The following is a 26,059-nucleotide window of genomic DNA, read 5'->3' as shown; positions in this document are numbered from 1 at the left end:
AGCAGGTTCCCAGGAAGGGGTTTTCCACCTTACTGGGCTCTTGTGTCAGCAATTTGGCCTCCCTCTGATGCCACACTTCGGTTGGGCCTGAGCACGTACTCCGTCCCCACACCCTCGGGTCCCTGACTCAAGATGGGTCAACTGTTAAGTGTATTCAAGCAAGTAATGGCCTCTATGGGCAACATACGGGCTTTAGGAACACAAAAGGCCTCCTGGGCACAGCACGGGAGACGCCTGACACGTATTCACGCTGGCCGTCATTCATTGGCGGCCCTACAGCTGCACCCCGAAGAACTCATCCTGGCTGTTTCGGACTTTCCATCGCCCTGCCAAGTGCCGGGCACTGTGGTTTTCTGGTCTGAGGAGCAGATAGGCCTCGAAGGCCTAGCCTAAGATGTGTGCACTCCGCACCCCAAACTCCCGCCTTCCCCACTCAGCGGCGGGGACCAAGTTTCCCGCCCCACGGGCCCGACCAGAGGTTGGTGGCAGTTGGAGGCAGTTGGGACCAGCCCTAGCAGGTTGGAACCGGTCTGGGCCGGGCCGGAGGAAGAAGGGGGGAGGGAGAGGCCGCCTCGCGCTCTCCCTGCGCGCGTGACTCACGCTGGCCGCTGACGTCAGGCGTGCGCGCGCGGCGGGGGGGGTGCTCTACGTACGTGTAGTGCTGCGGTTTCTCGGGCTGTGCCTGCAGCACCTGAGCTGTAGCGGCCGGGGGCGCCGAGGAAGCTGCGGAGCCGCCGGGCCCGGGGCCCTTCGACATGGTCCTGTCTTCCTGCCTCTTCGCCGCTCCCCTTTTATTATTCAGTCTGCGCGGTCCGCGCCGAGGACCCAGTGCGCCTGCGCCGCGCCACGAGAACGTGTAGACCCCCCGCACGGCAGCAAGGGTTGCTGGGAGTTGTGGTCCTCGATCCGGCTGGAATTTTACCGTTGGTAGAGGGTTGCTGCCAAAGGAATGGACCACAATACCCAGGGATCCTTGCGGACGGTGTCCCGGATGCTGCCGGCCTGCCACGGCTGCTGGGAAATGCAGTCCGGCGGCGTTTCTCCTTTTTACCACTGCATTTCCAGATTAGTAGGGGGTCCTTTCCTTGGAACTGGCGCCCCTGGAGTAAAAGGGACCCAGAGCTAGGGAGGCCCTGATGACTTCTGTGAATCAGTTCCAAGTGTAATTTTACTGCCAACAGGATAATGATTAGCTCACCTCCAGATTTAGTACAGCTTGGGTTCGGTTCTGATGCCAGCCCCGAGCAGTGCTTATGAATCTGTACCATCCGTTCTTAACTCTAGGCCTTTGTGCTGCAGGCACCTGGAATCTGCCAACATCCTCATTCCTACAGCGATACGAACCTGAGAGGCATGAAGGAGAGTCCGCCTGCTGGAAACTTAAGAAAGTCTTGCTAATGTAAAGCTACACGACACGATACTCTGTACCCACGTCTTTGCCGAGGTGCCATGAACCTTTACCAACCCTGAAACTTGGAATTCCACGACTTCGTTCCCTTCTCAACTCGACACCCGGCTTGACCAACTTGTTTCCAGTACATTAGAGGCCAAGGACGAATTTAACTCCGTCTAGAATAGTCTCAGGTACACTGACAAGTTAGTTGCAGGGATGTTGCAAAGCAACACGTATTGTCTGGAGGAAGGGCCAGGGTTTGAGTAGGGGGTGCAGTTACCTTGTCTAGAACAGCCTTTCTATCTGGGAAAGCATCTCTCTTTCCCCTTCTTGCTTCATAACTATGTGGCTTTTATAAAAATAAGCCAGTTCCCTCAGACCTAGGCATTTGATTCTGTGAACTTTATAGTTCTAAAAAGATATCTTAATACTTGTTATTTAACTTTGTTTTCCATATTGAATTTATTTCAGTCATTTTTAAGACTGATTTATATTTTATTAGATAGGATTATGTTAATGATTGCCTCATTAAAGAAACATTTCGAATAATTTTACGAATGAGGAAGGGTGGGGTGAATGGAAAATTGTTAATATTTAAGAATGACACATACTTACTTTTTAGTTCCGAATAAATTCACATCAGAAGCCAAATCTTAAGCCTACAAAGTTGAGAAACTGGTATTTTTTTAAACAGTACAAATCAGTTGTATAACCACTAGGGGCGTTTGAAGATGAAAAATTCCAAAAGGACAAATAAAAGTTGTAGTGTATTGCTTTAAATCTATTATTAAATCAAGTAATTGGTTTATATGTTTTTCCCGAAATACACGAGTGTGATTTGAATGAGGAAATTTAATTCATAGCGCTAGATTTTAAATAAGGGTATACCATAAGTTTGAGAATAAGTGTGTACTGGTTGAATTGGGAGATATCATCCAAACTACTTAATTTACAAGAGGAAACTGAAACTCAGAGAAGTTAAGTAACTTGCACAGAGTTACTCAGCAAGTCAGTGACAGAACAGGAAGTAGGACAGTACTCTTAAGTGCATAACCTTCTGCATTGTTTTGTCTAAACATTTTCAGTTCTTTCCTATTTCCTGTGTTGCCTTTCTTCCCCTATACCAACTTAAAAAGAAAAACGTACCTGTGCGACTGTCAAGTAAGAGGGACAGACTTATTTCCACTAATCGTCCTTTAAATGGATGACTGTGAATCCATACCCAGTTTATCTTGGAGCAGTTTTAGTTCCTCTCTAACAATAAGAAAAACTGGCTAAAAAAAATACTTGTCTCTCCTCTTGGAGATACGGGACAGACAAGGTTCTGGAACTCAGAAAAATTTTGGAGCACAAAGGGGATGTTTACTTAGAAGTCCGCTTCTTCAGTCCATTTGAGCAAAACAAAACAAAAAATGACAGTATTTTTCTGATTACACCCCAGAACATTTGACAGCTTCTTATGAGGGATCTAACCAGTGCCCTGTTCCTTAGCTTTACACAGGTTCTGAGAACAGGGCAAGACCCTGTATATTGATTTTTCAGCATGGTATGAATAAAATAGAAAGCTTAATTTCTCCCCTACCCTAAACTTCGAGAAGGGGGAAAGTAAGGCTAACTAAATTATCACAAAAGTTTAGAGCTATGATAATTAAATACATCATTGAGCATATTAAGATTGTGAGGACTAAAATAATGAGAGGAATTTGATACCAGATATTGAGCCAAAGATATTTTTCAAGTTGTACATTTTTTTCCTTACTAATGCTATTGACCAAAGGTACCTTTGGTGTCACAAGTAAATTTTTAAATTCTGAATTGAAATTTATGCTTACTTGACTTCGCTACATTTTATTTTGATAATTTAAGATTTTAAGTGAACTGAGAATAAGAGCTTTGGAGTAGAATGCCCACTGCTCTATTTCAATTTTCTGAGCTTTGTTTGACTGGTCTTAACCTTAAGCATACTTTGGTAGTTTATACACCTCACTCATCCGGAGAACTGAATATTACAATCCATCCAAGACATTTACTTAGGCAAAGGTGAGGATTGCCATTTGTATACATTTTTCATGTTTCTTAGAATACCTACCAGGACATACCATTAAACCAAAGGACACACATGTCTTTCCTTTAACCTTTATGGACATGCAGGTACTGTCTTAGGAGTATTCCCATTTTGGCTGTAGTTATTTCGCTCAGTTGAAATACGTAATTCAAAAATATGTTGTGTAGTGAGTTACTTCTTGTTTAAGCATATTGAAATCACAAGTGTTTTGTAAAGGCCTAAGAGCATACAAAACTGTACTTATAAAATCATTTATTACATTTTTTTATTTGAATCTCTTATTTACCCCACCCCACCAAATGAAAACATTACTGTCTGGTTACAACGTGTATGTGTGATATTTGAAATACTGGGTAATATAATTTACTGAATTCGAAATCTCATTTGCCCTATGTCACTTATCAAAATATTAATGAGAATAACCACAAAGAACACATTTCCTTTTACATTGGGAAATATTTACAAAAATTTCGTTAAAGTAACCTCTACTGCATTGTATAAGCTTGATGTAAATAAGTCCTGATAGAGACCAATTCAGTTCATTTGCATTGACTTTCTATTGTAGAGCTTTGGAACCAAAGGAAGGATCCAAACATAGCTCCATTTTATCCAATCAGAATATCCGCTTAGTGCTAAACTCTGATTCGTCCATTCCTCTTTGCATTCATCCAATCATTAGGCCACTTTAACAGCCAATCAGCAGCCTATGTATTCACCAATCAGGGAGCGGGGCCAAAGCACAGCCTTTGTGTCGGGGGATGTCAGAGCGTCGGCTAAAGTGCCCGCCAATAGGAAAAGTCGTTGGTGTATGCAAATTAGGGCCCTATGACGCATAGACGCAGCGTGAAGCGTCGGTATAAAAACGGAGGTATCGGGGGGGTTCGGAGCACAGAGCAGTTTGGTCCTTAGTTGTGGGGTCTTGTGTTTTCTGCTCGGCCACTGCGGCTCTTCAGTGGGCCCCAGAAGCGGCGCGGCGGTCAAAGAAGTGGTCTTCGACTTCAGCATTGGGTAAGCGTTCTAGGGTTTACCCGTAACTTGAAGCCCTGGCAGCCGTTGATGCTGCTGGTCGGGGTCGTTGGAAGCCGAGTGCCTGCTGGTGTGGGCTGCTGGGGCCGCTGGCGTTGGGCGAGAAGTCGGGAGATTTTGCCTCTAGGGCTTCCTTCCGGAGCCGGGTTTCCACCTCTTTTCGGTGGTGATTCAGAAGTCCCGATGCTTGGGTTCCGGTCAACGGCCTCCGCCCGACGAAGAGGGGAAGTGACTCCTCCCTGAGCCACCCCCTCCGGGGGAGGCTGCTGCTACTATTCGTAGCCTGAGTCATTAGGGGAGGGGGAGGAGGCAGCGGCCCTGGGCCATCTGCCGTCGAGAGGAGGCGGGGGTTAGGGGCGTCAGGCTGTCCTGCCTCCGGGGGGCGAGCGCCGCGGCCCCGGAGTCACGGGTGTTTACTTTAGGTGAAAGAAAATGGCTCGAACCAAGCAGACTGCTCGTAAATCCACGGGTGGGAAAGCACCCCGTAAACAGCTGGCCACTAAAGCTGCCAGGAAAAGCGCCCCCTCTACCGGCGGGGTGAAGAAGCCTCATCGCTACAGGTAGGCCGGGCAGAAGGACAATGACTTGGCGGCGCGCGGCCTGGCGGTGCTGTCAGCTAACTGGTGTCGGTTTACACTCCCCTGCTTGCCTTAGGCCCGGGACCGTTGCACTTAGAGAGATCCGTCGTTACCAGAAATCAACCGAGCTTCTGATCCGGAAGCTGCCTTTCCAGAGGTTGGTGAGGGAGATCGCCCAGGATTTCAAAACTGACTTGAGGTTCCAAAGTGCCGCCATTGGTGCGCTTCAGGTAAGACGACAGAGACAGAGGCTGTCACGGGAGGCGGGCTTGTGAGCGGTTTCTCTCCTCGCAGAGTTTAATAGTGTGGCTCTTGTCCTCAACAGGAGGCTAGTGAAGCGTACCTGGTGGGTTTATTTGAAGATACTAATCTGTGTGCCATCCACGCTAAGAGAGTCACCATCATGCCCAAAGACATCCAGTTGGCTCGCCGGATACGGGGGGAGAGAGCTTAAGTGAAGGCAATTTTTATGGTGTTTTGTAGTAAATTCTGTAAAATACTTTGGTTTAATTTGTGACTTTTTTTTGTAAGAAATTGTTTATAATATGTTGCATTTGTACTTAAGTCATTCCATCTTTCACTCAGGATGAATGCGAAAAGTGACTGTTCACAGACCTCAGTGATGTGAGCACTGTTGCTCAGGAGTGACAAGTTGCTAATATGCAGAAGGGATGGGTGATATTTCTTGCTTCTCATGATGCATGTTTCTGTATGTTAATGACTTGTTGGGTAGCTATTAAGGTACTAGAATTGATAAATGTGTACAGGGTCCTTTTGCAATAAAACTGGTTATGACTTGATCCAAGTGTTTAACAATTGGGGCTGTTAAGTCTGACCATACATCACTGTGATAGAATGTGGGCTTTTTCAAGGGTGAAAATACAAGTCTTAACCACAGTGTAACTTACAGTTTCCTAAAAAAAAAAAAGTAAACCTGGCAGCTATAGAATACACTATGTGCATTTATAATAGCTATTTTATATATTGTAGTGTCAACATTTTTAAATTAAATGTTTTACATTCACATATGGTGGGGAGTCTTGTCATTAAGGCGTGTGTAATTTAGTCCAGTTGGTTTTCTCCTAACTAGACTGCACTTGTTTCCATAATAGTAAAATGCTTTGCGAATTACACCTTGCATAAGTCCTCATTCTACCACATGTTAACTAACCCTCTAGCTAATGCAAACACTAACGGGGGATTTTATTTATAAGGGCTCTAGATTATAATACAAGTTATTCACACCAGCATCATCTGTTACTAATCTTAACTAGTTAGTGCAGCTTTTCTTTGTGTTGTGGTTGATCTCATAACTAGGTTGAATTTTCTCTACTAAGAGGAAACAATACTGAGGTTCTTTTCCTTGTGGAGTTTGTATTATAACCCTTTGAGTAAATTTGCTGTGGGGGGAGGGGCATACAGCTCCAGCCTATTGAACTTCTGCCAGTTTGATGGTGTTTGGTTAGGTTACACCTGGTATACTATCCTGGGAAAATCACTTAAACAGATGGCCTTCCAAGTTGTTTTAAAATTGATCCTCCACTATTGAAGTTTTTAGGTCAATTATGTATGTTGACTAAATTTAACAAATAAACTTGTTTATCCAACTAAGTGTCAAAAACCTAAATTGTGCAAAGCTTGAATATGCCTATTATATCTAGGTTGTTTGTATCAGATACAAAGTTCAGGTTTTGCTTATTAGACAAAGGGATTGTTTATAGAAAGCACTTAAGCAGTCCTCTAAAAATGTTATGATTGCCATATTCACAGTGTGGGCCTAAGACTGGTAATATGCTCCTCCCCCCCTAATGTTAGGAAATACTTTCATTCAAGGTGCAACATAGACCAGGGAAAATAAATTTCTTTAAAATTCTAGAGCTCACATTGGGGATCTGTTCATGAAACATATTTACAGATATGTATCATATAGACAGTTACTTTAACAAGCCTACACAGGTACAGAACTCACTTTGGCCTAAGCTGCCCTTTCAGTATGAATGAAACTAGGTTTGACCAGTAATGGCCAGCAGTAAAGCATAGTTATGTCAGTAAGACAGGGACAGAAAAACCACCAGTTAATTGACAAAAGCATTCTATATATTTGAAGCTAGTAGCTGTAGGAAAACACTTAGGTTCTGATAAAATTTTTTAAATTTTGCAGTAGTTTCAGATTGAGAGCTTGTGAGAAGCAAGCTAGAATAGACTTCAGGTAATTTAATTGGGCTTTAATGTGTCAAAGGTGTAGTCCAATGTCTGCATTCTGATGCAGAAGGTGCTTGGATTTTATTGGGCAGCTTGGAGTCTGCTGCTTAAATAGTGCCACTTGTGTTTCCACACTTGGCTTGTGCACATGTAATCCAGAAGGCAATATTTTCTCGTTCTAGGAAGCTTCCCACACCCTAGTTAAGGTGACAACAGTTTGTAAGGAGAAAAGCAAAAGTTGGAGCTGATGGAGGTATCCTGTGCCCTTGATGGATGAGACAAAAATAAAAGTTTTCATAAAGAGAATTATCATCTTGTTAATGGTTTTCATTTGAATGATAACATGTTTTCACAAAATAACCTGTTGGGAAATAACAGCCTGGCCCGACTCAGCTGAATTTGGGGGAGTGTATTCAGTGAAGAGTGGGCAGACCCGTATTCTGAACTCACAATTTGCTCAAGTTAGTACCATTTCATACCTGTTCTGCTTTTAACTCAACTCCCAATTAGGGAATGTAAGTTGAGGGTTCAAAACCAAACTGCCCTTGTCCTGGATACCCGAGCATATGCCTTTAGAAAAGCAGTAGGAGGGCCATTATGTGTTGGTGAAGCTGCTGGCCAGAAGCCAGGCCCACTTGGGAGAGAGTGTTTAAAACGGTATAAAGAAGAAAACCAGGGAGGCAGGCACTTGAAACCCAGCTTGTTTACTGATGTCTGTCCTTACACAGAAGATCGGGTGCCCATCAGTCTTTTGGGCAAGGTCCTCGCCATACCCCTTGCCAGACGTCCCCATCCTGCTGCTTTGCCCATAGCCAGGGACCGTTGCTGATGCTTGACCGATATCTCGGAGCATTGGGAAACAGGCTCTGAGCCGACTGTCTGTACTGGAAATTTACTTGCATTCATTTCCTCAGTCATTCCTCAGCTTTCCCCAAGAGGAGTCACCTGGGGCTCCCCCTGCTTGGCTCCTGGCAAGCACTACCTGTTGCTTGTGTGGGGCACTGGGGCTGGGGTCTGTGCAGCAGACGAAGTCCTTTTCTGATCTTCAGGATCAGTCTGGTCAGCCACCCCACGGGGTCAGCAGGAAACTCACGGGCTTGCCCTTCAGTTTCTGCAGGATGGGCTCAGCCTGTGCTCGAGAGCAGCTGAGGGCGAGGGACCAGAGCCTCAGACCTATGGCTAAGCTAGCCTGCTCCAGAAGGGGGAGGTGTGCAGTGTCTCACTGCACCTAGGGGTGCTGTGGTCCACTGGGGATGAGCCTTGAGCCCCCTCCAGTCGACACCCCTACCTCCCCATCCCTTGGGCTGGGAGCACTTCACAGTCACCTCAACAAGGCAATCACAGCCTGCTTTCCTTGGCCCCACCTCAGACACTGACACAAAACAGCTGAGCTGGCTGCCTCTTTCCTGGTCCCCCCAGCCTTTTCTTTCTTCACCCCAGCGGTGGTCCTCCACTCTGGGCATTCCTCAGGGATGTCCATCCAGCTGGGCTTGGCTTCTGGCTAACTTCTGAGGGCAAGGCTAGAGGAAGGAAAGGCCAGGCCCCTGCCCAGGTTGCTAACCCAAGTCCCATAGGCACCCTCAGGGAGAAGGCTTACGTTCCCTCTTGGGCCAGGTGACTGCCCTTTGGCTCCCTGATACCTTTGCCAGCAGGTCTGGGAAACAAGCAAGGGCTGTAGGCGAAGATGGATGCCACACAGAAGGGCTACGCTGTGAGGCAGGGCCAGAGGCTGACGTCCTCCCTCCTGGGGGTGCCTGCTTACTGTGGTCCTGCTGAGTGCCCAGCAGCCCCTGGCAGTAAGGGATCCCACCCAGACACCATCATTGTGCCAAGCAGAGTCATGGGACTTCTCACGGGTGATGCGTCCTCACCTGAGCCCCACGCCCAGTGTCCGTGTCCAGCGGGGGCCAGAATTATCACTAAGGCACAGTCGGGAGCATCACACCTCTGCCCTGAGCAGAGGACACTCTGCCTCCATTGCCATTTCCCAGGGAGGAAGCTAAGAGGCTCTGCAGTCACCAGGGAAGCAAGGGGTGGGGGCTTCAGCGAGGCTGTGGCTCCTGGAGGGGCTGAAAGGCCACATGGGACTTGGAAGGGGGGTGGGTACAGAGGGACATGGCCAGGAAGCCAGGGTCTGGGGTTTTCTCTCTGGAGGCTGCCAGGCATCCTCACTCAGGAAGCTGCCATTCTGGGAATATACATACACACTGGAATCAAGGAGGGGCAGGAAGGGAGAAGTGTAAGACACCACCAGGACCAGTGACAAAAAAGGGTTCTGGGAAGGTGCGGCTGCTGGGCTGCAGGCTTAGGGGGCCTTAGGCAACCTTTTGCTGAGGGGTGTGTGAGGGTCAGCACATGACCCCGTGGAGGTGGGGTCCATTAAGCCCTCCTCCCTTCCTACCCCCTCTGCTGGACATTCTGGGCCTCAGGACCTTCTCCATAAGCTCCTCACTGCCTAGGACTGAGCCAAGAGCATCAGCAGAAGGGACAGGCACGGGATTGAAGGCCCAGGCATCACGGCCTGATGCCCCGAAGGCCTCTCCCTCCCCAGCACCCTGCCTTCGGGGAATCTCAATCCTCCTGCCCACCCCTGGGGGCCTGGAGGCCTAGGTCAGTTTCAGTGCCTGATGGGAGGCACAGGAAGAGGGGGCCGTGGCCTTGAGCTGTCAGCTGCGTCTTACAGTTCTGGATTCGCTCCCTGGCCATCAACTCGGTGGCGGGCAGCCTAGGCGGCAGGAACGTTAGGGTCATGGTGGGGGCACCAATAAAGAGAAGGCCTGAAGCTGGTCCCTCTTAGTAGGGGCATCTGAGGCCAGGGAGGGGCAAGAAGCTCCTGGTGCTCTGATGGTGGGGCCCAGGTCTTGCCTGCCTCGTAGTTGTGCCTGGCACACAGCAGAGGCTCCAGACATGCTGACAAAACCAAATGGCCTGGCAGCCCCTCAGCACAGGTGGCTGGACCTGCTCCTGACACACGGGTGGGGGACAGGAAGGGGGTTCCCAAGAATCAGTCCAGTTCCCAAGAGCTTCAGTTATGGCCTCACTTCCAAAAATGGGAGTGGTCCACATAGGAACTGGGGCTCCAGGGGGCTGGGAGAGCAGGTGCCACTCCTGGCCTTTACTAAGGCCTGCACTTTAGATCATAACTGCTCAGTAAGCAGGGCTGCAGCAGGTCAGGATGCTCCTGGGGACAGGGTGGCAGCTGAGAGAATGGGCTCATGGTCAACCAGGCCCAGGTTCAAGGCCCTGCTCTCCCATTCATAAGAGTTTCTTGGCCTTTGGTGTTTCCTCATCTGTAAAATGTGAATAAAAATAGTTACTACCCATCAGCTTGCAAGGATTTAATGAAATAATCTGTGCAAAGCCTGGTAACTAAAAATACCTGACAACAGAAATCAAGGGCACTGACCAATTGGAACAGAGACTGGTAGCGACCAACCAGTACCGCCCTGTAGGCTGCCTCTCAGCCCCAATGTCAGGGCTTCCCACAAGCTCAAAATTCATAGTTAGTATTACAGAAGGGCAAAGGGGACCAAATCAGGAAAGAGGTTAACTGTCTGGGAACAACAACAAGAAGAAAGTGTGAAAGGGCGAGCCATCTGCTGAGAGCAAATACTTCAGAGACCATGTCTGTAGATATTGGCTTGGGATGTGAACCCAAGTCCCATCAGGGAACCAGGCTGTGACTGCAACCGAAAAACCAGAGCTGCATGAAATGGGCAGACCTTTGCATGAAGAAAGACCAAGTCCGCAAGGAGTCCCCAAGGGCTAAGAACTGGGTTCAGAGACAGACATGCGCTCTGGTAGAGACGAGGCCCCCCTGGAGTGTGCCTGTCCTTTGACAGCGCACCAGGTCTCACCAATGGCCTGGGCAGATGTGCCTCAGTGTCCGCCAGGCATGGGTGGTACCTCCATCACTGTCTCTGAGGTGGATATTACTGGGAATTCTATCACCATGCCTCAGTCCTGCGTGACAGTTGGCTCTGGCTGTGCTGGTACAAATTAATTTTCATCCAGCAGAGCAGAAAACAGACTTTGCGGGACAGGGTCCCCATTAAAGTGCCATTGCCTCTCCCAGTCCTGCAATATCTGGCCAGGAAATGGAGGGAGGGTTAAAGACCAGAGGCAGACTTTCTTCTGAACAAATTTCATGTAACGTGCTAGATGGGATTCAAATAGAGTAAACACATCTCCCAAATAAAATCAATGTTTCAGAGTCCATCTCGAGCAAACCGAAGCACTTCCCCTTGGATCAAATCCAGGTTCTCCAAGAACCAAAACAATACAGAGGACCAAGGTGGGGCAATAAGCATGTTTTCCATCACAATGAAACAGTGGAAATAAAAACAGAGAAATGGGCTTTGCAGCATCAGGATTCCTCTTCTCTCCTCTTAGAAAACTTCCTACCCCTCCATCAGAGCATTTAACTGAGTCAGAGGATGCCAGATTGTGTCTGCCTCCTAACCACAGCGCGAGAGCCTACGGCTTTTATCTGGCTAATTGCACGCAGGAGAGTCTAATATTGTCTGTTGAATTAACGGATAACTAATAACAATGGCAAACATTTATTTTGTGCTTACTAAGTGTGGACTGCTTAGCTGGGTACTTCGTGTGTAAAGATTACCTCATTCGGTTCCTTTCATAACAGTCTGTTGGGAAGGAATCACCAGCCCCATTTTACCAATGAGAAACTGAGGCTCAGAGAAGTCGAGTCATCTTCCTGAGCTCACCCGATAGTAAAGGCAGAGATTTGGACTCAAGACTGTTGGACATCAAAGCTGAAATGGGTAAAGAATTTTGTAGAAAGGTTGCTTCACTCAACACCTGCCTCGACAGAATGGTGCCTTGATAGGAAGCATGGTTTGTGAGTTTAATTCCATTTCCACCAGCTCCGAGGGCCAATCACAGTTGGGTCTTTTTTTTTTTAATTGAAGTATAATTGATATACAATATTATATTTGTTTCAAGTATACAACATAGTGATTCAACAGTTACACACATTATTAAATCTTCACAGATAACAGATAATGCAGTTACTGTCAACATAGAAAGATATTATAGAATTGTTGTGTCTTGTTTTGTTTTGCCAATGCCAAAATGCTTCACTGAGGAGTTCATTAAAAAGGAACAGGCCATCAGATGAAATTTGGAATTGCTTTTATTGCCAAATTTTTTCAAACAGCTTTAATGAGATATACTATACATAACCATAAAGTTCTCCCATTCCAAGTATACAAGTCTGTGTTTTTAGGATATTCACAGTTAGGTGTAACCATCACCACAATCAATTTTTAGAACATTTCCCTTGCCACAAAGAGAACCTCATCCCCTACCCGCCCCCACTGCCCCATTTCCCTCAGCCCTAACCAATGGCTACTCTGCTTTCTGTCTCTACTAATTTTCCTATTCTGGACATTTTATATAGACAGAATCACATAACTTGTGGTCTTTTGGGACTATGGAACTGTCTTCCTTCATTTACTCTAATGTTTCTGGGGCTCATCCATGTTGTAGCATGTATCAGTACTTCACTCTTTTTATGACTGAATAAAGTTCACTGTATGGATATACCATATTTTGTTTATCCATCTATCCCTTTGGGTTGTTTCTACCTTTTGGCTAATGTGAATAGTGCTATTATTAATATACCAGTTTTTGTGTGCGGACATGTTTTCAATTCTCAAGTATGTATTTGGGAGTGACGCTGCTGGATCATATAACTCTGTTAAGCATTTAATGGAACCGTTGAAGTGTTTTGCATTCCCACCAGCAGTCTTGGGAGGGTTCTGATTCCACCACACCCTTATCAACACTTGTCATTGTCTGCTTTTTTTCTATTCTAGTCACCCTAGTAGGTGTCAGGTGGTATCTCATTGTGGTTTTGATTTGCATTCCCTTAATGACTAGTGATGCTGATTAACTTTTCATGTGCCTATTGGCCATTTGTACATCTTCATGGGAAAAATGCTCACATCTTTTGCCCATTTTTAAATTGTCTTTTTTACTGTTGAATTTTAAGAATTTCCTATATATTCTTGATGCAAGTCCCTTAAATAGATGATTTGCAAATATTTCTCCCTCCTGTGGGTTGTCTTTGCATTTTCCTTGGTGTCCTTTGATGTACAAAAGTATTTTATTTTGATGAAGCACAATTTACTTACTTTTCTTTTGTCCCTAGTGCTTTTCGTGTCATATCTAAACCATTGCCTAAGCCAAGAGCACAAAGATTTAACCCTGTTTATCTCGGAGTTTTCAGAGCTGCCTTTTAAATGCAGTTCTCCACTCTTTGGGCAAATCCCTGAGCAGAGCCGAGACTACATCTCTGGCCACAACTCTTCACAAAGCCCCCACCTTAATCCTAATCCCACACAAACTGCTTATTTCACCATTTCCACTTCAAGGTTTCTTACAGGATGGGCAACTGTGGAGTCCAGGCAGGGGTTGGGGCCAGCCTGAGGGTTCAGGACACAGGCTGGTAGGAGAGGAAGTGATGAGTGTCAGACTCTGGGTCTGAGACTCTGGGAACAAGGCTCTAGGCGGAGGAATCACCTGCTCGGGTCAACAGCCCAGCCTACCTTGGCAGCTGCAGTAGGTCCTTCTAGGAGGCGGTGGGCCCACTGCTGTCTTTTGCCACCCTCCTAAAAGTCCTGTGGTGCCAGAGCTGTGACAGCGGGTCCACTCTAGAAAAGTAGCCTGTAGAAAGCGACTGACTCCCAGGTCACCACTAAACTTGGCTTTCTTTACCTCTATTTACACGGAGTGCTAGGCCACCCTCCCACCCATGATCAGGAGCTGGTGGTCTCTCAAAGAAGCAGGACTCTAGGACCTGGGAGATCCCTTTGGGAAATCAGGCCGGCTGGATGCCAGCCAGCTCCAGTGCTCCGGCTGGCCGTGGGTGGAAAGCTGGGTGGGTGGTTGTGGATCCAGAGAGGGGTATCAGGGCCTGGGAAGGGCAACTCAGGTCTCCCAGTCCGGCCAACACCACTGGGCTATGCCCATTCGAGTGGGCGCCTAGCGATCTTTCCTAAAGGAGACTCCCAGCCCGCGCGCCCGGCAGGTCGATTCAGATCCGCGTTCCGGGAGGGGCGGGGCCAGCTGGCGGGGCGGGGCGTGCAGGGAGGTGCACCGCCCCCGCGCGGCCCCGCCCCAGCATCCAGTTCTGCCCCGGCGCGGGCCGAGCCGCAGCCTGGGCGTCATGGCCGCGTGGAGACGGCCCCAGGCTGGGGATCTGCTGGCCGAGGCCCGGAGAGCTTTCCGGGAGGAGTTCGGGGCCGAGCCCGAGCTGGCCGTGTCGGCGCCGGGCCGCGTCAACCTCATCGGGGAGCACACGGACTACAACCAGGGCCTGGTGCTGCCCATGGTGAGCGGCTTGGCAGGGAGTTCCGAGCCACGCCTGCGGCTCCGGCCGCCCTGCCGGAAGGGCAGGCCTTAGAGGCACGGGGGGCGCCGTGTCCCGCGAGGATGTGGGCGGGCGGCACCGAACTTTTAACGCCCGCCGAGTTTGGGGACGAGCACGTGGAAGAGACCCTGGGACTGGGCATTTCCCGAGTTGGAAGTTGAAAAGGCGGGAATCTGCGAAGAAGTAGGCTGGGAGGGGGGATGTCGGTGCCTTGTGTGGACTGCTGGTCCTCGCCACCAGCAAGGCAGCAACCTCAAAATGTGGGGCTCAATGTAGCATGCAGAAGGGGGCGTGTCGGGCTCTGGCCTCCCTGGGGCCCCAACCACAGACTCCCCAGGGAGCTGGCCCTAAGCCTCCTGGCCCAGCCCTTTCACTTTACAGAGGGGGAAACTGAGGCCCAGAAAGGGCGAGTGATCTGCCCAAGATCACCCAGCTATTTCTGGATGGGACTGTCACTAGAATCAGGCCCCCCAGCTCTCAGCCTGCGGCTCTTTGCACTTCTCAGCAGAGCAGCTTGGCGAGTGAGTGGGTACGGGGAACCTGCGGCCTGCCCCAAATGGCGAGGCATCGGGTGGAACTCTTCTGCTTTTGTTCTCCTTCTGAGCCCTCCCAAGCTGGAAGACACAGCCTGGAGCCCTGGGAGCCGGGGCTCGGGGCAGAGTCCAGCTCTGCATTCCTGCTGCCTGGGCCCCGCCCTCCAGGACCCAAGGGCAGGCCCCAGGCCCCCAAGGCCAGCTCACTCCCCATTCCTTTCACGTTGAGCCTGGAGGTCACCTTCCTGGCTGTCTGAGGCCCCTCATTCCTCAGAGCCTCATACTGGAGGGGCCTTGTCCAGCGGCAGAAGTTGTGCATACGCCTTGCCTCTCCTGCTAGGCGCTGGACCTTGTGACTGTGCTGGTGGGCAGCCCCCGGGCTGATGGACTGGTCTCCCTCCTCACCACGTCTGAGGATGCCGACGAGCCCCGACGGCTGCAGTTCCCACTGCCCACAGCCCAGCGGTCGCTGGAGCCCGGGACCCCCCACTGGGCCAACTATGTCAAGGGAGTGATTCAGCATTACCCAGGTATGGGACCCAGGCCCGGGTCAAGTTCATGTTGGTGCCAGGAGTGCCATCTCTCAGCCCAGAGCTTGTTAGCTAATCCACTGTGAGGCAGTCTTGCAGGGTAGAGCATCCCCACTGTACAGGTGAGAAACTGAAGCCCCAAAGGTTCCAGAACTTGCCCTAGGTTGCCCATTACATGATTGATGGAGCCAGTATTCAGACCTTAGCCTGTTGGCCTCCAGAGCCATAAACCAGATGGAGAACTAGGAAGACTATGTCCCAGGAACCTTAGGGTAGGAGGATGGAGGGTATAGACCCCTTGGTCCAGCAGGTTGGTGGCCTCTGATAATTCAGACTCATCCCTGGAAGCAGCTGCCAGGCAGTTGCCTCCTTTTATACCAAACTATATGCCCTTCCTGTGCTTATCCGCTTGGACAGCCCATCTTACCATCTCCCATTCTTTCCCTATAGCTGGCCCCCTCCCTGGCTTCAGCGCAGTGGTGGTCAGCTCAGTGCCCCTGGGGGGTGGGCTCTCCAGCTCAGCATCTCTGGAAGTGGCCACATATACCTTCCTGCAGCAGCTCTGCCCAGGTACCTTAGACCCCGGCTCCCAACCCAGCCCTCCTTCCCTGAGGTCTCCTGTGGTCAGCTTCTCTGCCTACTGTGGCTTCAGGAGGAGGGCCGGGGTGGGGCCTCCCCAGAGTGTTACTAGAGCACCGCTGCTCCCACTGCCCACCCCCTGGGCCCCAGCCTCCCACTTTACTCTGTGCCACAGACTCAGGGGCAGTAACTGCCCGGGCGCAGGTGTGTCAGAGGGCCGAGCACAGCTTCGCAGGGGTTCCCTGTGGCATCATGGACCAGCTCATCGCACTGCTGGGGCAGAAAGGCCATGCGCTGCTCATTGACTGCAGGTCAGGGGCTCCCCTTGTACCTCCCATCTCATCAGGAGCTGGGTGGAGCATGCCCGCTGCTTGGCATGGCAAGCAGACACTTGGCCTTGTCACCTCCCCACTCTAACTCCATCCCAGATCCCTGGAGACTAGCCTGGTGCCACTTTTGGACCCCAAGCTGGCTGTGCTCATCACCAACTCCAATGTCCGCCACTCACTGGGCTCCAGTGAGTATCCACTGCGGCGGTGCCAGTGTGAAGAAGTGGCCCGGGCACTGGGCAAGGAGAGCCTGCGGGAGGTGCAGCTGGAGGAGCTGGAGGGTGAGAGCTGGCTGGGTGTGCTCTGTCCTGGACGTGGATGGGGACCCTGTGTGGCTGCCAGGCCCTTGCTGTGTCCTGGACCCTCCCGTGCATGCCCTCGTCTGCAGCGGGCCTCTGCCATGCTCTGCCCACTCCCCCTAACACCGCAAACCAGCACTCCATCCTAAGCACTGCTGCTTGCAATCTTAGTATTGGTTTTGCTAATATGAGAATTAGGCTTCCACTGTAGAAAATACAGAAAGATACGAAAAAGAAAATAATGAGTTACAATGCCAGGACCCAGAGATAGCCACCATTAACAGTGTTACCGTATTTCCTTCCTGTGTTTTTCTACATCTATATTTTCAAAGTTGAGTATGTGCAATACTGTTACCTGCCTTTTTTTTTTTTTTTTTTTTTTTAACTAACATCCCAGAACCCTTTCCTATGCTGTCAAAGGCCCATCATTAACATGGCTTTTTAAAACTACCTAACATTTCAGCATATAGGTGCACTGTAATTTACTTAACCATTTTCTGATAATCCCACCTAACACTGTGATGAATATTGTTACACGTAAGTCTTTCTCTGTGTTCTCATTTTCTTAGGATTAGATTCTTAAGGGCAGGATTACAAAGTCAAAAGATAGGTATATTTTTGAGGTCCCTGATACACATGGTCAGGAAGGTAGTCTGTTAACAGCTTGAAGGTCATGTAAATATCAACTCAATTCTGCCTAACTCTTTAGAGCAGATACTATTCTTTTTTTGATAAGGAATCTACAGTAAGCGGCAGTGCTGGAACTTGAGTAAGCGGCAGTGCTGGAACTTGAACCAGGCAGATTAGCTCCACAGCCCATGCTCTTAACCATGGGACCATGCTTTGGGTGTTGGGAGTTGTGACCTCCCTGGCAGTGTGGCTGTGCCCATTTCAGGGACACTGGCCCGCCCGGTGGGACCATCTTGTCCTCCTTGGTGAACTCTCATGTTCAGACCCGCTCTGCCTGCTCTGTGCAGGTGACACTGGCCGGGTTTCACACTTGAATACTTTGGCCGTCCCTCCTCCACCGCAGCCCTTCTGAACACTCCTTGGGGTCTCCCCTCTGCCTTCCCCAGACGCCTGCCCTGGCAGCCTGCACCCACTGTCTGGCACCTTCCCTCCTTCCTGTTCTCTGCCTGGCTTCTCCCCTTCTGCTTGAACACATGCCCAGCTTTCTTTCATCCTAAAACTGGTTCTCATCTCCTTGCCAATCTCAGAGGGGTGCCTGATGCCATGAGCATCTCCACTCAGTTCTTCTTCTTCCAGATCTGCCCTCCCTTCTCCCCTGCCAGGAGAGGCCTCTCGCCCAGGGATCCCCTGCACCTGTGGACGGCTCTCCCCCAGCAGCCGGACCTGCTTGTTCACAGGCCCCGTCAGTCTTCCCGTGCCCAGCCCAGGCTTTGTCCTCAGCACATGACACCCACCACCACTGCTCCAGCAAGGACATACCGGGAGCCTGTGGCTCCTTGCTTTCCTGGCCACAGCCCCCACTTCCACCTGGGGTTCTGGAGCCTTCCCCTGACCACAGCAGAGCCCCTCATCCTTCCTCCCCTCAGGCTTCTCTTGGCTTCCCCTTGTGTGTTATTTCCTCATCCTTATCACCCATTTGAAACCTGTGTCAATCACCTCTGAAACCTCACTGTTTTTTCCCACTCTTGTCTCAGACCCCATTCCCTCATTTCTTGCCTCCCCAACACCAGGCCCCTTGTTGGTCTCTGAGTGCTTAACCCCTGCCATCCGGTTTCTGGTGCCCACATCTCCCAGCGTGGGCCTTCTGCCTGAGGCTGGCACTCTTGTCTGCTAGAGCTCTGCTCTGTCCCTTTCCTGCTCCAAAACTCTAAGGCAGACAATTAAGTAGCAAAGTCCCCTGGCACTGAGGGCTGCTCGTACTGGCTCGGCCTGCCATCCCCTGCCTCAGCATAAGCCAGTGGGACAGCCTCTGGGTCCCTTGCGTGCCCTGTGCCTGCTCCTGTTTGCCCGGGCTGTGCCCTTGGACCCTCCATTGTTGCTTCAGAACAAACATCAGCAAGACTTCTGCATCCTGCTCTGCAGTGGCCTCTTGTGAAGGCATCACTGTGGAAGCACCAAAGTCTGGGGCTTAAACAGCTTTTTATTGAGCACCCACCATGTGCCAGGCACCCTACTCGAGCTCTACACACATTTGCTCACTTATCACTGTGTCCCAAGTGAGGCAGGTGTCCCATTTTATGGCCAAGGAGGGGAGGCTCTGAAACCTTAGTCACCAACCAAAGGTTCTGCCTACAGCTTCGTCAGAACCAGGTCTCTGACTGGAGGCTCCCCCGACCCAGCCTGCCACCTTTTCCTTCCCAGCTGGCAGAGAGCTGGTGAGCAAGGAGGGCTTCCAGCGAGCACGTCACGTCGTGGGTGAGATCCGGCGCACGGCCCAGGCAGCGGCCGCCCTGAACCGGGGTGACTACAAAGCCTTTGGCCGCCTCATGGTAGAGTCTCACAACTCGCTTAGGTGAGGCCGCCTTGGCTGCAAGGCACCTCTGCGTACTGGCTGTCCCCAGGGCTGGGCGGGATCGAGTCCAGGACTCCCCCTCCCCCATCCTCTGCAGGGATGACTATGAGGTGAGCTGTCCGGAGCTGGACCAGCTGGTGGAGGCCGCGCTCTCTGTGCCTGGGGTTTATGGCAGCCGCATGACAGGTGGTGGCTTTGGTGGCTGCACTGTGACCCTGCTGGAGGCCTCTGCCACTGCCCAGGCCATGCAGCATATACAGGTGAGCAGGTGCCGGAGCCCAGGGGGCGGGAGAAAGGGTTCCCGGGGCTCTGTGTCTCAGTCCCCACCTGCCTCTCCCACAGGAGCAGTACAACGGCACTGCCACCTTCTACCTCTCCCAGGCGGCTGATGGCGCCAAGGTGCTGCACTGGTGAGGCACTCCCCTGGGACGCACACAGCCGGCACAGAGCTCCATGTTCTGCTGCCTGCTGTCTGCATCTGGGTGCTCAATAAACTTGTGCCTCCAGCCATTACACCTGCCTACCTCTAGGGGTGTGTGTGTGCTCGGGCATCACAGAAGGGTAGGTGTCAGAACTGCTCCCCTGCTCTGGGCAGGTCCTGGAAGATCAGACAGGGCCACAAGGCAGGGCCAAGTGGTACCAAAATCTTTTATTAAAGGCAGAACAAAGCTGGGTCCTTGTCATGCTGGTCCTTGCTCTTTGGTTATGAACGGGCTTGGGCCATGGGGGATGGGATGGGATGGCAGCTCAAAGGGCTTTTGGGGACCTCGGCCCCCTTCCTACCTCCCAGAGAACACCTACCCCTTACTCTTGGGCAGAGGTGCCAGTCCCGTAATCAGCATGCAGTTGGGCTGAGCTGCTCAGGGTCCAAGGGCGGGGTAGCCAAGGCAGAGCCAGGGGGAGGAGGCAGGGTGGGGGCCCAGGTTCCCGGACACTGCCTGGGTGGGTGGGGGCTCAGGTCTGGAAGAACTGTTGGTCCACCTGCGTGCTGAGAGTCCCACTGGTGGTCAGGGTCCGGCTCACGAACTCCTGGGTCACGTGCCGGGTGAGAGAGCCACCTGCTTCCAGGTGCTGGGACCCTAGGGTCAGTCCATCTGCAGGGGAAGAGGCATTGAGGGACTCTGCCCGAGTCCCTGTCCCTTTTCCTCTGTTAGCTCTGTACTCCCCGAGCAGAGCCAGGAATACCGCCTCTCCTTGCCCTGTCCACTGGCAACTCACCCAGCAGGAAGGGCTCGGTGTGGGTGGTGGTAATGCTGTACTCGCCTGGCAGTGAGTGCTGGAAGAGCCCGGCGTGGCCGCCCAGCTGTGGGAAGGGGCCTGGGGTGGGCAGACGGGCCAGTCAGGGCACGGTGCCGGAAGGCATGGCTGGAGAAGGGGTAGGGATGAAGGGGGTGAGGCACCCTACCTCCTTCCTGGGACTCAATGGTGATGATACCCTCACGCTCTGGCCCGAAGCCTTCAGTGGTCTTGGCCTGCACCTTGAACTTGTAGGGCACATTCTCCCGTAGGCCTGGCACCGTCAGCCGGCTCTCAGGGTTGTCACCATCCACCAGGAATGTGGTAGCTGGCTCTGAGTAGGGAAGAGGTCTTTAGTCTCTGCAGCTCCCCCTCCACCCCTTCCCTGGCCACCCCTGACCCCGGGGCAGGCAGGCCGCACCTCCATGGACCATCTCACAGGTCACCAGGTATCCAAGGATATCCCCTTCAGGCCTGCGTGGCCGCTCCCAGCTCAGCTGCAGGGAGTCTGGGCTGAGGGCTGTGAACACCAGTGGGCCTGGGGCACTGGGGGTGCTCAAAGTGAAGGCAGAGCCTGGGGGAGGAGAAAAGAGTCAGTGTGTGTTGGGGGAGATGGGGTCAGCTATCGGGGTGGGAGGGGGCAACTCACCTGGCAGGGGGCAGAGTGGGCTCTGGGGGTGCACCTGGGACTCAATGGTAATGACACCCTCACGCTCTGGACCCCAGCCTTCCTGGCTCTGGGCCCGCACACGGAACACGTAGGAGTGGTTGGGTAGAAGGTCTTCCACCACCACGGAAGTCTGGCTGGGGCTGGGAATGTGGAGCCGATGCATCTCACCTGGGTGGGGGGCGGGTGCAGACAGTGGAGCAGCGTTTTTCCCACCCTGGCCTGATTCCACTCCTTCCCTAGGCTACCACCAAGACCTGGTCACCCACCCAGGATTAGCTGTGATTTGGGTACAGTTGGGGTCAGCCCAGTATGGTATAGCTGGTTGTTCAGGCTGTAGACTAAACAAGGGATGTTCTGGCTGTTCATGGGCCCAGGTCATGTTGCAAGTGTGTCTGCCCAGAGACATGCCACTTCCAAATTTCCTCAAAGGCCCGCATTGGCCCAGGGTCCCTAGGGCAATGAGGCCTTGTTAGGTAAAACCAAGCAGGGGCGTGACCTGGAGAGAGGCCCAGGGGGATAGATGAAGACTTGAGAGAGGTGGCAATGAGGGCGGTGGGGCATGGAAGTGAAAGACCCTCTCAGAAAGGCTGGGTTGGGGGTGTTAGTGTTCAAGGGACTTGGGTAAATCGCCACCAGCAGCCATGCCTCACCTCCATTCAGCAGCTGGTACTCCACGCTGTAGCCCTGCAGGACCTGCTCACATTGGGGCTCCTGCCAGCTCACTTTCAGAGACGTGGGTCCCAGGGCTGAGAACACCAGGCGGGTGGGTGTGTTGGGCAGGCCTGCCCCCAAGTGGGTGCCTGAAGACAGGAGGCCCAGTCAGCCTGTATCGGGGTCCTTGGGCAGGAGGCCTAGTTCTATTCCCGGACCTTCCTCAGCTCTTGTCCATGCTGAGCACTGGCCAGGTGGAGCAGCGTTATTCTCACCCTGGCCTGATCCCACCTGCAACACCCTATCCAGGCCACCTGGCACCCCCCACACATACAGGAGGGGGTGTGGGCCCTGCCTGTACCAAAAGGGGGAGCACCATGAGTCAGCCAGTCCCTTGCTTGTACTCAGCTGGCCTGGCCCCTCTCCTGCCCCAGCCCAGCACCCCTTGAAGGTCAGAGGTTGCGTTAGGCATCAGCACTGATGTGGATGGGATGGAGGGCACGGTGAGCATGAGAAGTGGCTGCAATGGGTGGATGGGTGACAGATGGAGCAAGACAGCTGTGGAGACACAGGATGGCCACCATGTACTACCTGGGCCCCAAGAGGGCACTGCAGGCTGCGCAGCCAGAATTATAGCGTCTCGTGAGTCCCCAGAGCCGGGGAGCCCCTTCACCTGAGCCCGGCTCCGGGGCCCCAGGGCCCAGGACAGCGGAAGCCTGCTCCTCCCGTCTTCCCAGATGGGAGGGAGGCCTAGGGTGTGACAAAACAGGAGTGAGGGGGCAGGAAGTGTGTGTGTGGAGGCTGGGCAGTGGCGGGCAGCAAACCAGCGGCCATAGCCTCCTAGAGCTGGAAGAGAGGGTGGGTCAGCGGGACAGGCAGGGCTGGCGGGGGGCACTCACTGTGGGAGGAGAGGGAGGTGAGGGTGGAGTAGTCTCTGGGCAGCGTGGCCGGATGGGAGCGTTCCGTGCGGGTCAGCGAGTGGTAGTCCCGAGTGAGGGTGGAGGACGTGCTCAGCACACGGTGGGCCAGCTGTGGGCTCAGGTGGGTGCCGTAGGTGGTGGTGGCTGAGGTCATCCTGTGCAGGGAGTTGGCACTGCCCGGGAAGGTGAGGTCCATCCGCCCGTTCACCAGGTGCTCTGCGGAAGGAGGTCAAGGTCACTTGGGCAGGCTTGCCCAGCTCCAGCACCCCATGGGGCAGGCTGTGGCCCTGGGAACTCCCAGGATTACCTACTCTCTGGGTCTTGGCATAAATACAGCCTGCCTCCCTCCGCCCACCAGAGGCAGAAGCCCAGGGTCTCTGGGGGCTCCGCAGCCCACACAGCCACGCCTGCCGCTCAGGCCATCTGGCCTGGCAGGATGCCACTCCCCCTAGCCGGGAGGCTTACCGCCCCTGCATTTGGAGCAGTGTCCCTGGAGACCTCTGAGGGGTCTCCTTGGGCCTGCCCACTGCACACAACAGAATGCTCAAGTTGTATGAGCCGGGGGCAGTCCCGCTTTGGGGAGAACCCAGCACCTGCCCTGGGGGTTCCTTGGCTCTGGGGGGTTCTGCCCCCGAGCAGTGGCAGGCCCCCTGGCCAGGCCTTAATGGTCAGCCTGACGTCCGAGGCCCAGGCTGGGGCCCTGAGGCAGGACACCCACGAGCCCCGGTGAGTGCAGGGCGCAGCGCTCAGAGCCCGTCACCTCCGCGGGGCCCCGGCGTGGCGCTGCGGGCCAGGCCGCCGCCCTCCCCGCCCGCGCCCCCCGCGCCCCCGCGGGCGCCGTCGTCCGGGGGGCCGCGGGGCGGCTCGGCAGCGTCCGAGGAGCACCGGCTGCTGGCCGACAGGCGCGGGATGAGCTCCGGGGGCAGCCGCCACGTGACGCGCCGCAGGTCCAGCTCCTCCCCTAGCAGGGGTTCGAACTTCCAGCCGCCGCCTTGGGAACAACGAAGGGCCCCGTTGGCACCGCCGGCGGGCGCGGGCGGCTGCGGGAGGGGGCCCGGCGGGGCGGAGGCGGCGGCCCCGCGACGTGAGCCCGTCCGCGGGCTCCCTGGGACGGGGGGCGGATGGCGGGCAGCCCCGCGGCAGGCGAGCCCTTCGGCATGCCTAGCGGAGGAAGAGCCCTTCCGGATGGGTGCGTGCGGCCGGGAGACCGGCGGCAGCCCTGGCTCTGCCGCCAGCCGTGAGGCCTCCCTGCCCTGAGCCTCATTTTCCCACCTGTGTCGTGGGGAGAGTAAGGTCTCCCCTGCGTGCCTCCCACGGACGTTCCAGGAGCCGCAGAGTGACTTACGGACAGTGTTAGTAGCCCCTGAGCTGGGGCACCTGATTCCTACCAGCTGCTCCTTACCTCAGACCTTCAAAACCTTGCCCAAGGCTCTTGGGCTTGGCCCCATGGGAGCAGGTGTGTGTTCATAGGGGGGACTGAGGCAGAGGCAAGGAAGGAAATACAAATCCTGGCGGATTTTTACTCATGGCGGTGTGTGATTGGCGTTCCATTTTACAGATCAGGAAACTGAGGCACAGAGCAGGTGACCAACTCATGTGACATCCCACAGTGGAGCCAGAGCTAAAATTGAGTAACAGGGACTCCCAGCTGTGGGCTCTTTGCAGGGAATCAGGAGTGAGGAGGAGTAGGGCCAGTGAGGGACCCTGCCTTACTGGCCCCAGCCAGGGGGCTGCTCCGGGCTCCTGGCCCATGCCCATCGCCTCCCACAGAGCACCATCCCTGGGAGGCAGCCTAAGAGGTCCCAGCTCCATCGCACAGCCGTGTTTGCATGTGGTTCCATGTGCATGAGCCATGCACACTTGCACGATCCTGTGTGCATCTGCCTGCATGCACATATCTGTCTGGCCTCATGCACAGGTGTGCACATGATTTCATGTGGGCCACGTCAGTCTTGTCCCCTCTGTTCCCAGCGCCAATACAGTGCCTGCCAAATGGCAGCCTCTTCAGATGTTCATTTGGGGCTGAGAGGAGACTTGTAGTCTTGACCTCTGTGCTCAGTGGTCACTGGCCCCTTTCCTCTCTCTGGACACCAGTGACAGCCCTGCCCTTTCCCCAGGATCCCCACCTTCCTTTTGTGGATCCCAGGCCCACTCACCAGTGTCATCAGAGACGCTGGGCCTCTGGCTGCCAGCTGGGGAGCGTAGTACGTCATCGCTGTACATGAGGAAGTTTTCATAATCTTCCCCACTCTGGGCATCCACAATGGGTATGTCCGGGATGATGGGGACTGCAGGGGTGGGAGGGGGTGAGCCAGGGTCCCAGCGCAGGTCTCCTGTCCTCCCGTCTGCCCTGTACCTCCTCACCCACCACTCACTGGACATGGGCCGCTTGGGCTGGGTGGCCAGGTTGATGATGGCCTCCCGCTCCGGCCCCCAGCCTGCCCCGTTGCGCGCCTTCACCGTGTAGCGGTATGGCTGGGATTCACGCAGGTTCTCGATGAGAAGCATCCGCCTCTTGGGGCTGTCCACAAGCACCTTCTTCATGGGCCCGATGGGTCCTGGGGCAGGGAGGGCTCCTCAGAGGGGTCCTCCAGGTTGCAGCTGGGTCCCAGCCCCCTCTGAGGTGGCAGCTCCGCCACACGGCTCTCAGGGGGCTCAGGGAGCGGGCAGCTATTGAACTGCAGCTTGCCAAGCCCCGAGAGCCCGGGCGTGACCAGTTTAGAACAGTGTCACCAACTCTCTGCAGGGCTCGTCCATACGTTAAGTGGCAGGGCCAGGACTAGACTCAAGTTGGCCCCACGGTCACATCTACTGATTGGTAAATGGTCCTGTGTCCATGGTGCCTCTGTGTGAGGCTCACTCCAGAGGTGGGGACGCTGTCACCATCTACGTCACACTGTCCACTACCAAACCCCAAATGCTCTGTTGAGGAAGCTAAGGTGGGGACATCTGAACACCCAGCATGGCTGCCCTGCAATGAGGATGGATAAGGATGGGAGCAGAGGGGTGGGCTCAGGGGTGCTGCCCTTCAGGAAGGCTGAAGCTTATGAGAGCTGAGGGTGTCAGGGTGGAGTGGAGGGTACAAGAGAGCCAGTGGTGTCAAATTAGCAGAGAACAGAGGCCAAGCAGCAATCCTAGACTCACACACAGAAGCGCACGTGCAGCCCTGG

General features: G+C 53.3%; 4 protein-coding genes across 16 annotated transcripts in view; 2 read left to right on the top strand and 2 right to left on the bottom strand.

Annotated features, from left to right (window-relative positions):
- Positions 1-841, bottom strand: part of UNK (unk zinc finger) — a 32,133-nt gene extending 31,292 nt beyond the window's left edge. For 4 of the 7 annotated variants that reach the window (XM_017674742.3, XM_017674783.3, XM_017674765.3 and 1 more), the window contains exon 1: positions 654-793. Coding sequence is in view for 1 of the 7 variants with exons in the window: in XM_017674751.3 (XP_017530240.1) it covers positions 654-757 (104 nt within the window). In the remaining 6 variants the exon portion in view is untranslated. The other 3 variants (XM_017674751.3, XM_036996937.2, XM_073235941.1) reach the window with 3 other exon arrangements.
- Positions 842-4,312: 3,471 nt separating this feature from the next.
- H3-3B (H3.3 histone B) lies at positions 4,313-5,995 on the top strand. Its single transcript, XM_036996940.2, has 4 exons — positions 4,313-4,466; positions 4,907-5,044; positions 5,139-5,292; positions 5,388-5,995. Exons 2-4 carry the CDS (start codon positions 4,917-4,919, stop codon positions 5,514-5,516), a joined length of 411 nt encoding a protein of 136 aa, XP_036852835.1. The 5' UTR covers positions 4,313-4,466; positions 4,907-4,916; the 3' UTR covers positions 5,517-5,995.
- Positions 5,996-14,403: 8,408 nt separating this feature from the next.
- Positions 14,404-20,085, top strand: GALK1 (galactokinase 1). 2 transcript variants are annotated; one of them, XM_017674832.3, is made up of 8 exons: positions 14,404-14,621; positions 15,534-15,723; positions 16,174-16,293; positions 16,478-16,613; positions 16,731-16,912; positions 19,262-19,412; positions 19,510-19,672; positions 19,755-20,085. In XM_017674832.3, the coding sequence occupies exons 1-8, from the start codon at positions 14,457-14,459 to the stop codon at positions 19,824-19,826; spliced, it is 1,179 nt and encodes a 392-aa protein (XP_017530321.3). In that variant the 5' UTR covers positions 14,404-14,456; the 3' UTR covers positions 19,827-20,085. The 2 variants fall into 2 exon arrangements, with proteins under 2 accessions (XP_017530321.3, XP_017530327.3); XM_017674838.3 differs by lacking the exon at positions 16,174-16,293 and having other exon boundaries at positions 14,405-14,621.
- Positions 20,042-26,059, bottom strand: part of ITGB4 (integrin subunit beta 4) — a 27,522-nt gene continuing 21,504 nt past the window's right edge. For 2 of the 6 annotated variants that reach the window (XR_012130874.1, XR_012130878.1), the window contains 10 exons: positions 25,265-25,447; positions 25,046-25,177; positions 23,650-23,880; positions 22,869-23,105; positions 22,561-22,719; positions 21,969-22,118; positions 21,298-21,486; positions 20,818-21,222; positions 20,676-20,729; positions 20,042-20,506 (listed from right to left, as the gene is read on the bottom strand). Coding sequence is in view for 1 of the 6 variants with exons in the window: in XM_073235927.1 (XP_073092028.1) it covers positions 20,367-20,506; positions 20,631-20,729; positions 20,818-20,980; positions 21,065-21,222; positions 21,298-21,486; positions 21,969-22,118; positions 22,869-23,105; positions 23,650-23,880; positions 25,046-25,177; positions 25,265-25,447 (1,682 nt within the window). In the remaining 5 variants the exon portion in view is untranslated. Of the gene's footprint in view, positions 20,507-20,630; positions 20,730-20,817; positions 21,223-21,297; positions 21,487-21,968; positions 22,119-22,560; positions 22,720-22,868; positions 23,106-23,649; positions 23,881-25,045; positions 25,178-25,264; positions 25,448-26,059 lie in introns of all 6 variants that reach the window. The other 4 variants (XM_073235927.1, XR_012130875.1, XR_012130876.1 and 1 more) reach the window with 4 other exon arrangements.

The sequence above is a fragment of the Manis javanica genome, chromosome 4 (assembly GCF_040802235.1).
Source record: "Manis javanica isolate MJ-LG chromosome 4, MJ_LKY, whole genome shotgun sequence".
Taxonomy (NCBI): Eukaryota; Metazoa; Chordata; class Mammalia; order Pholidota; family Manidae; genus Manis; species Manis javanica.
Note: the sequence above shows the minus strand (reverse complement) of the source record. Positions and strands in the feature narration are given on the sequence as shown.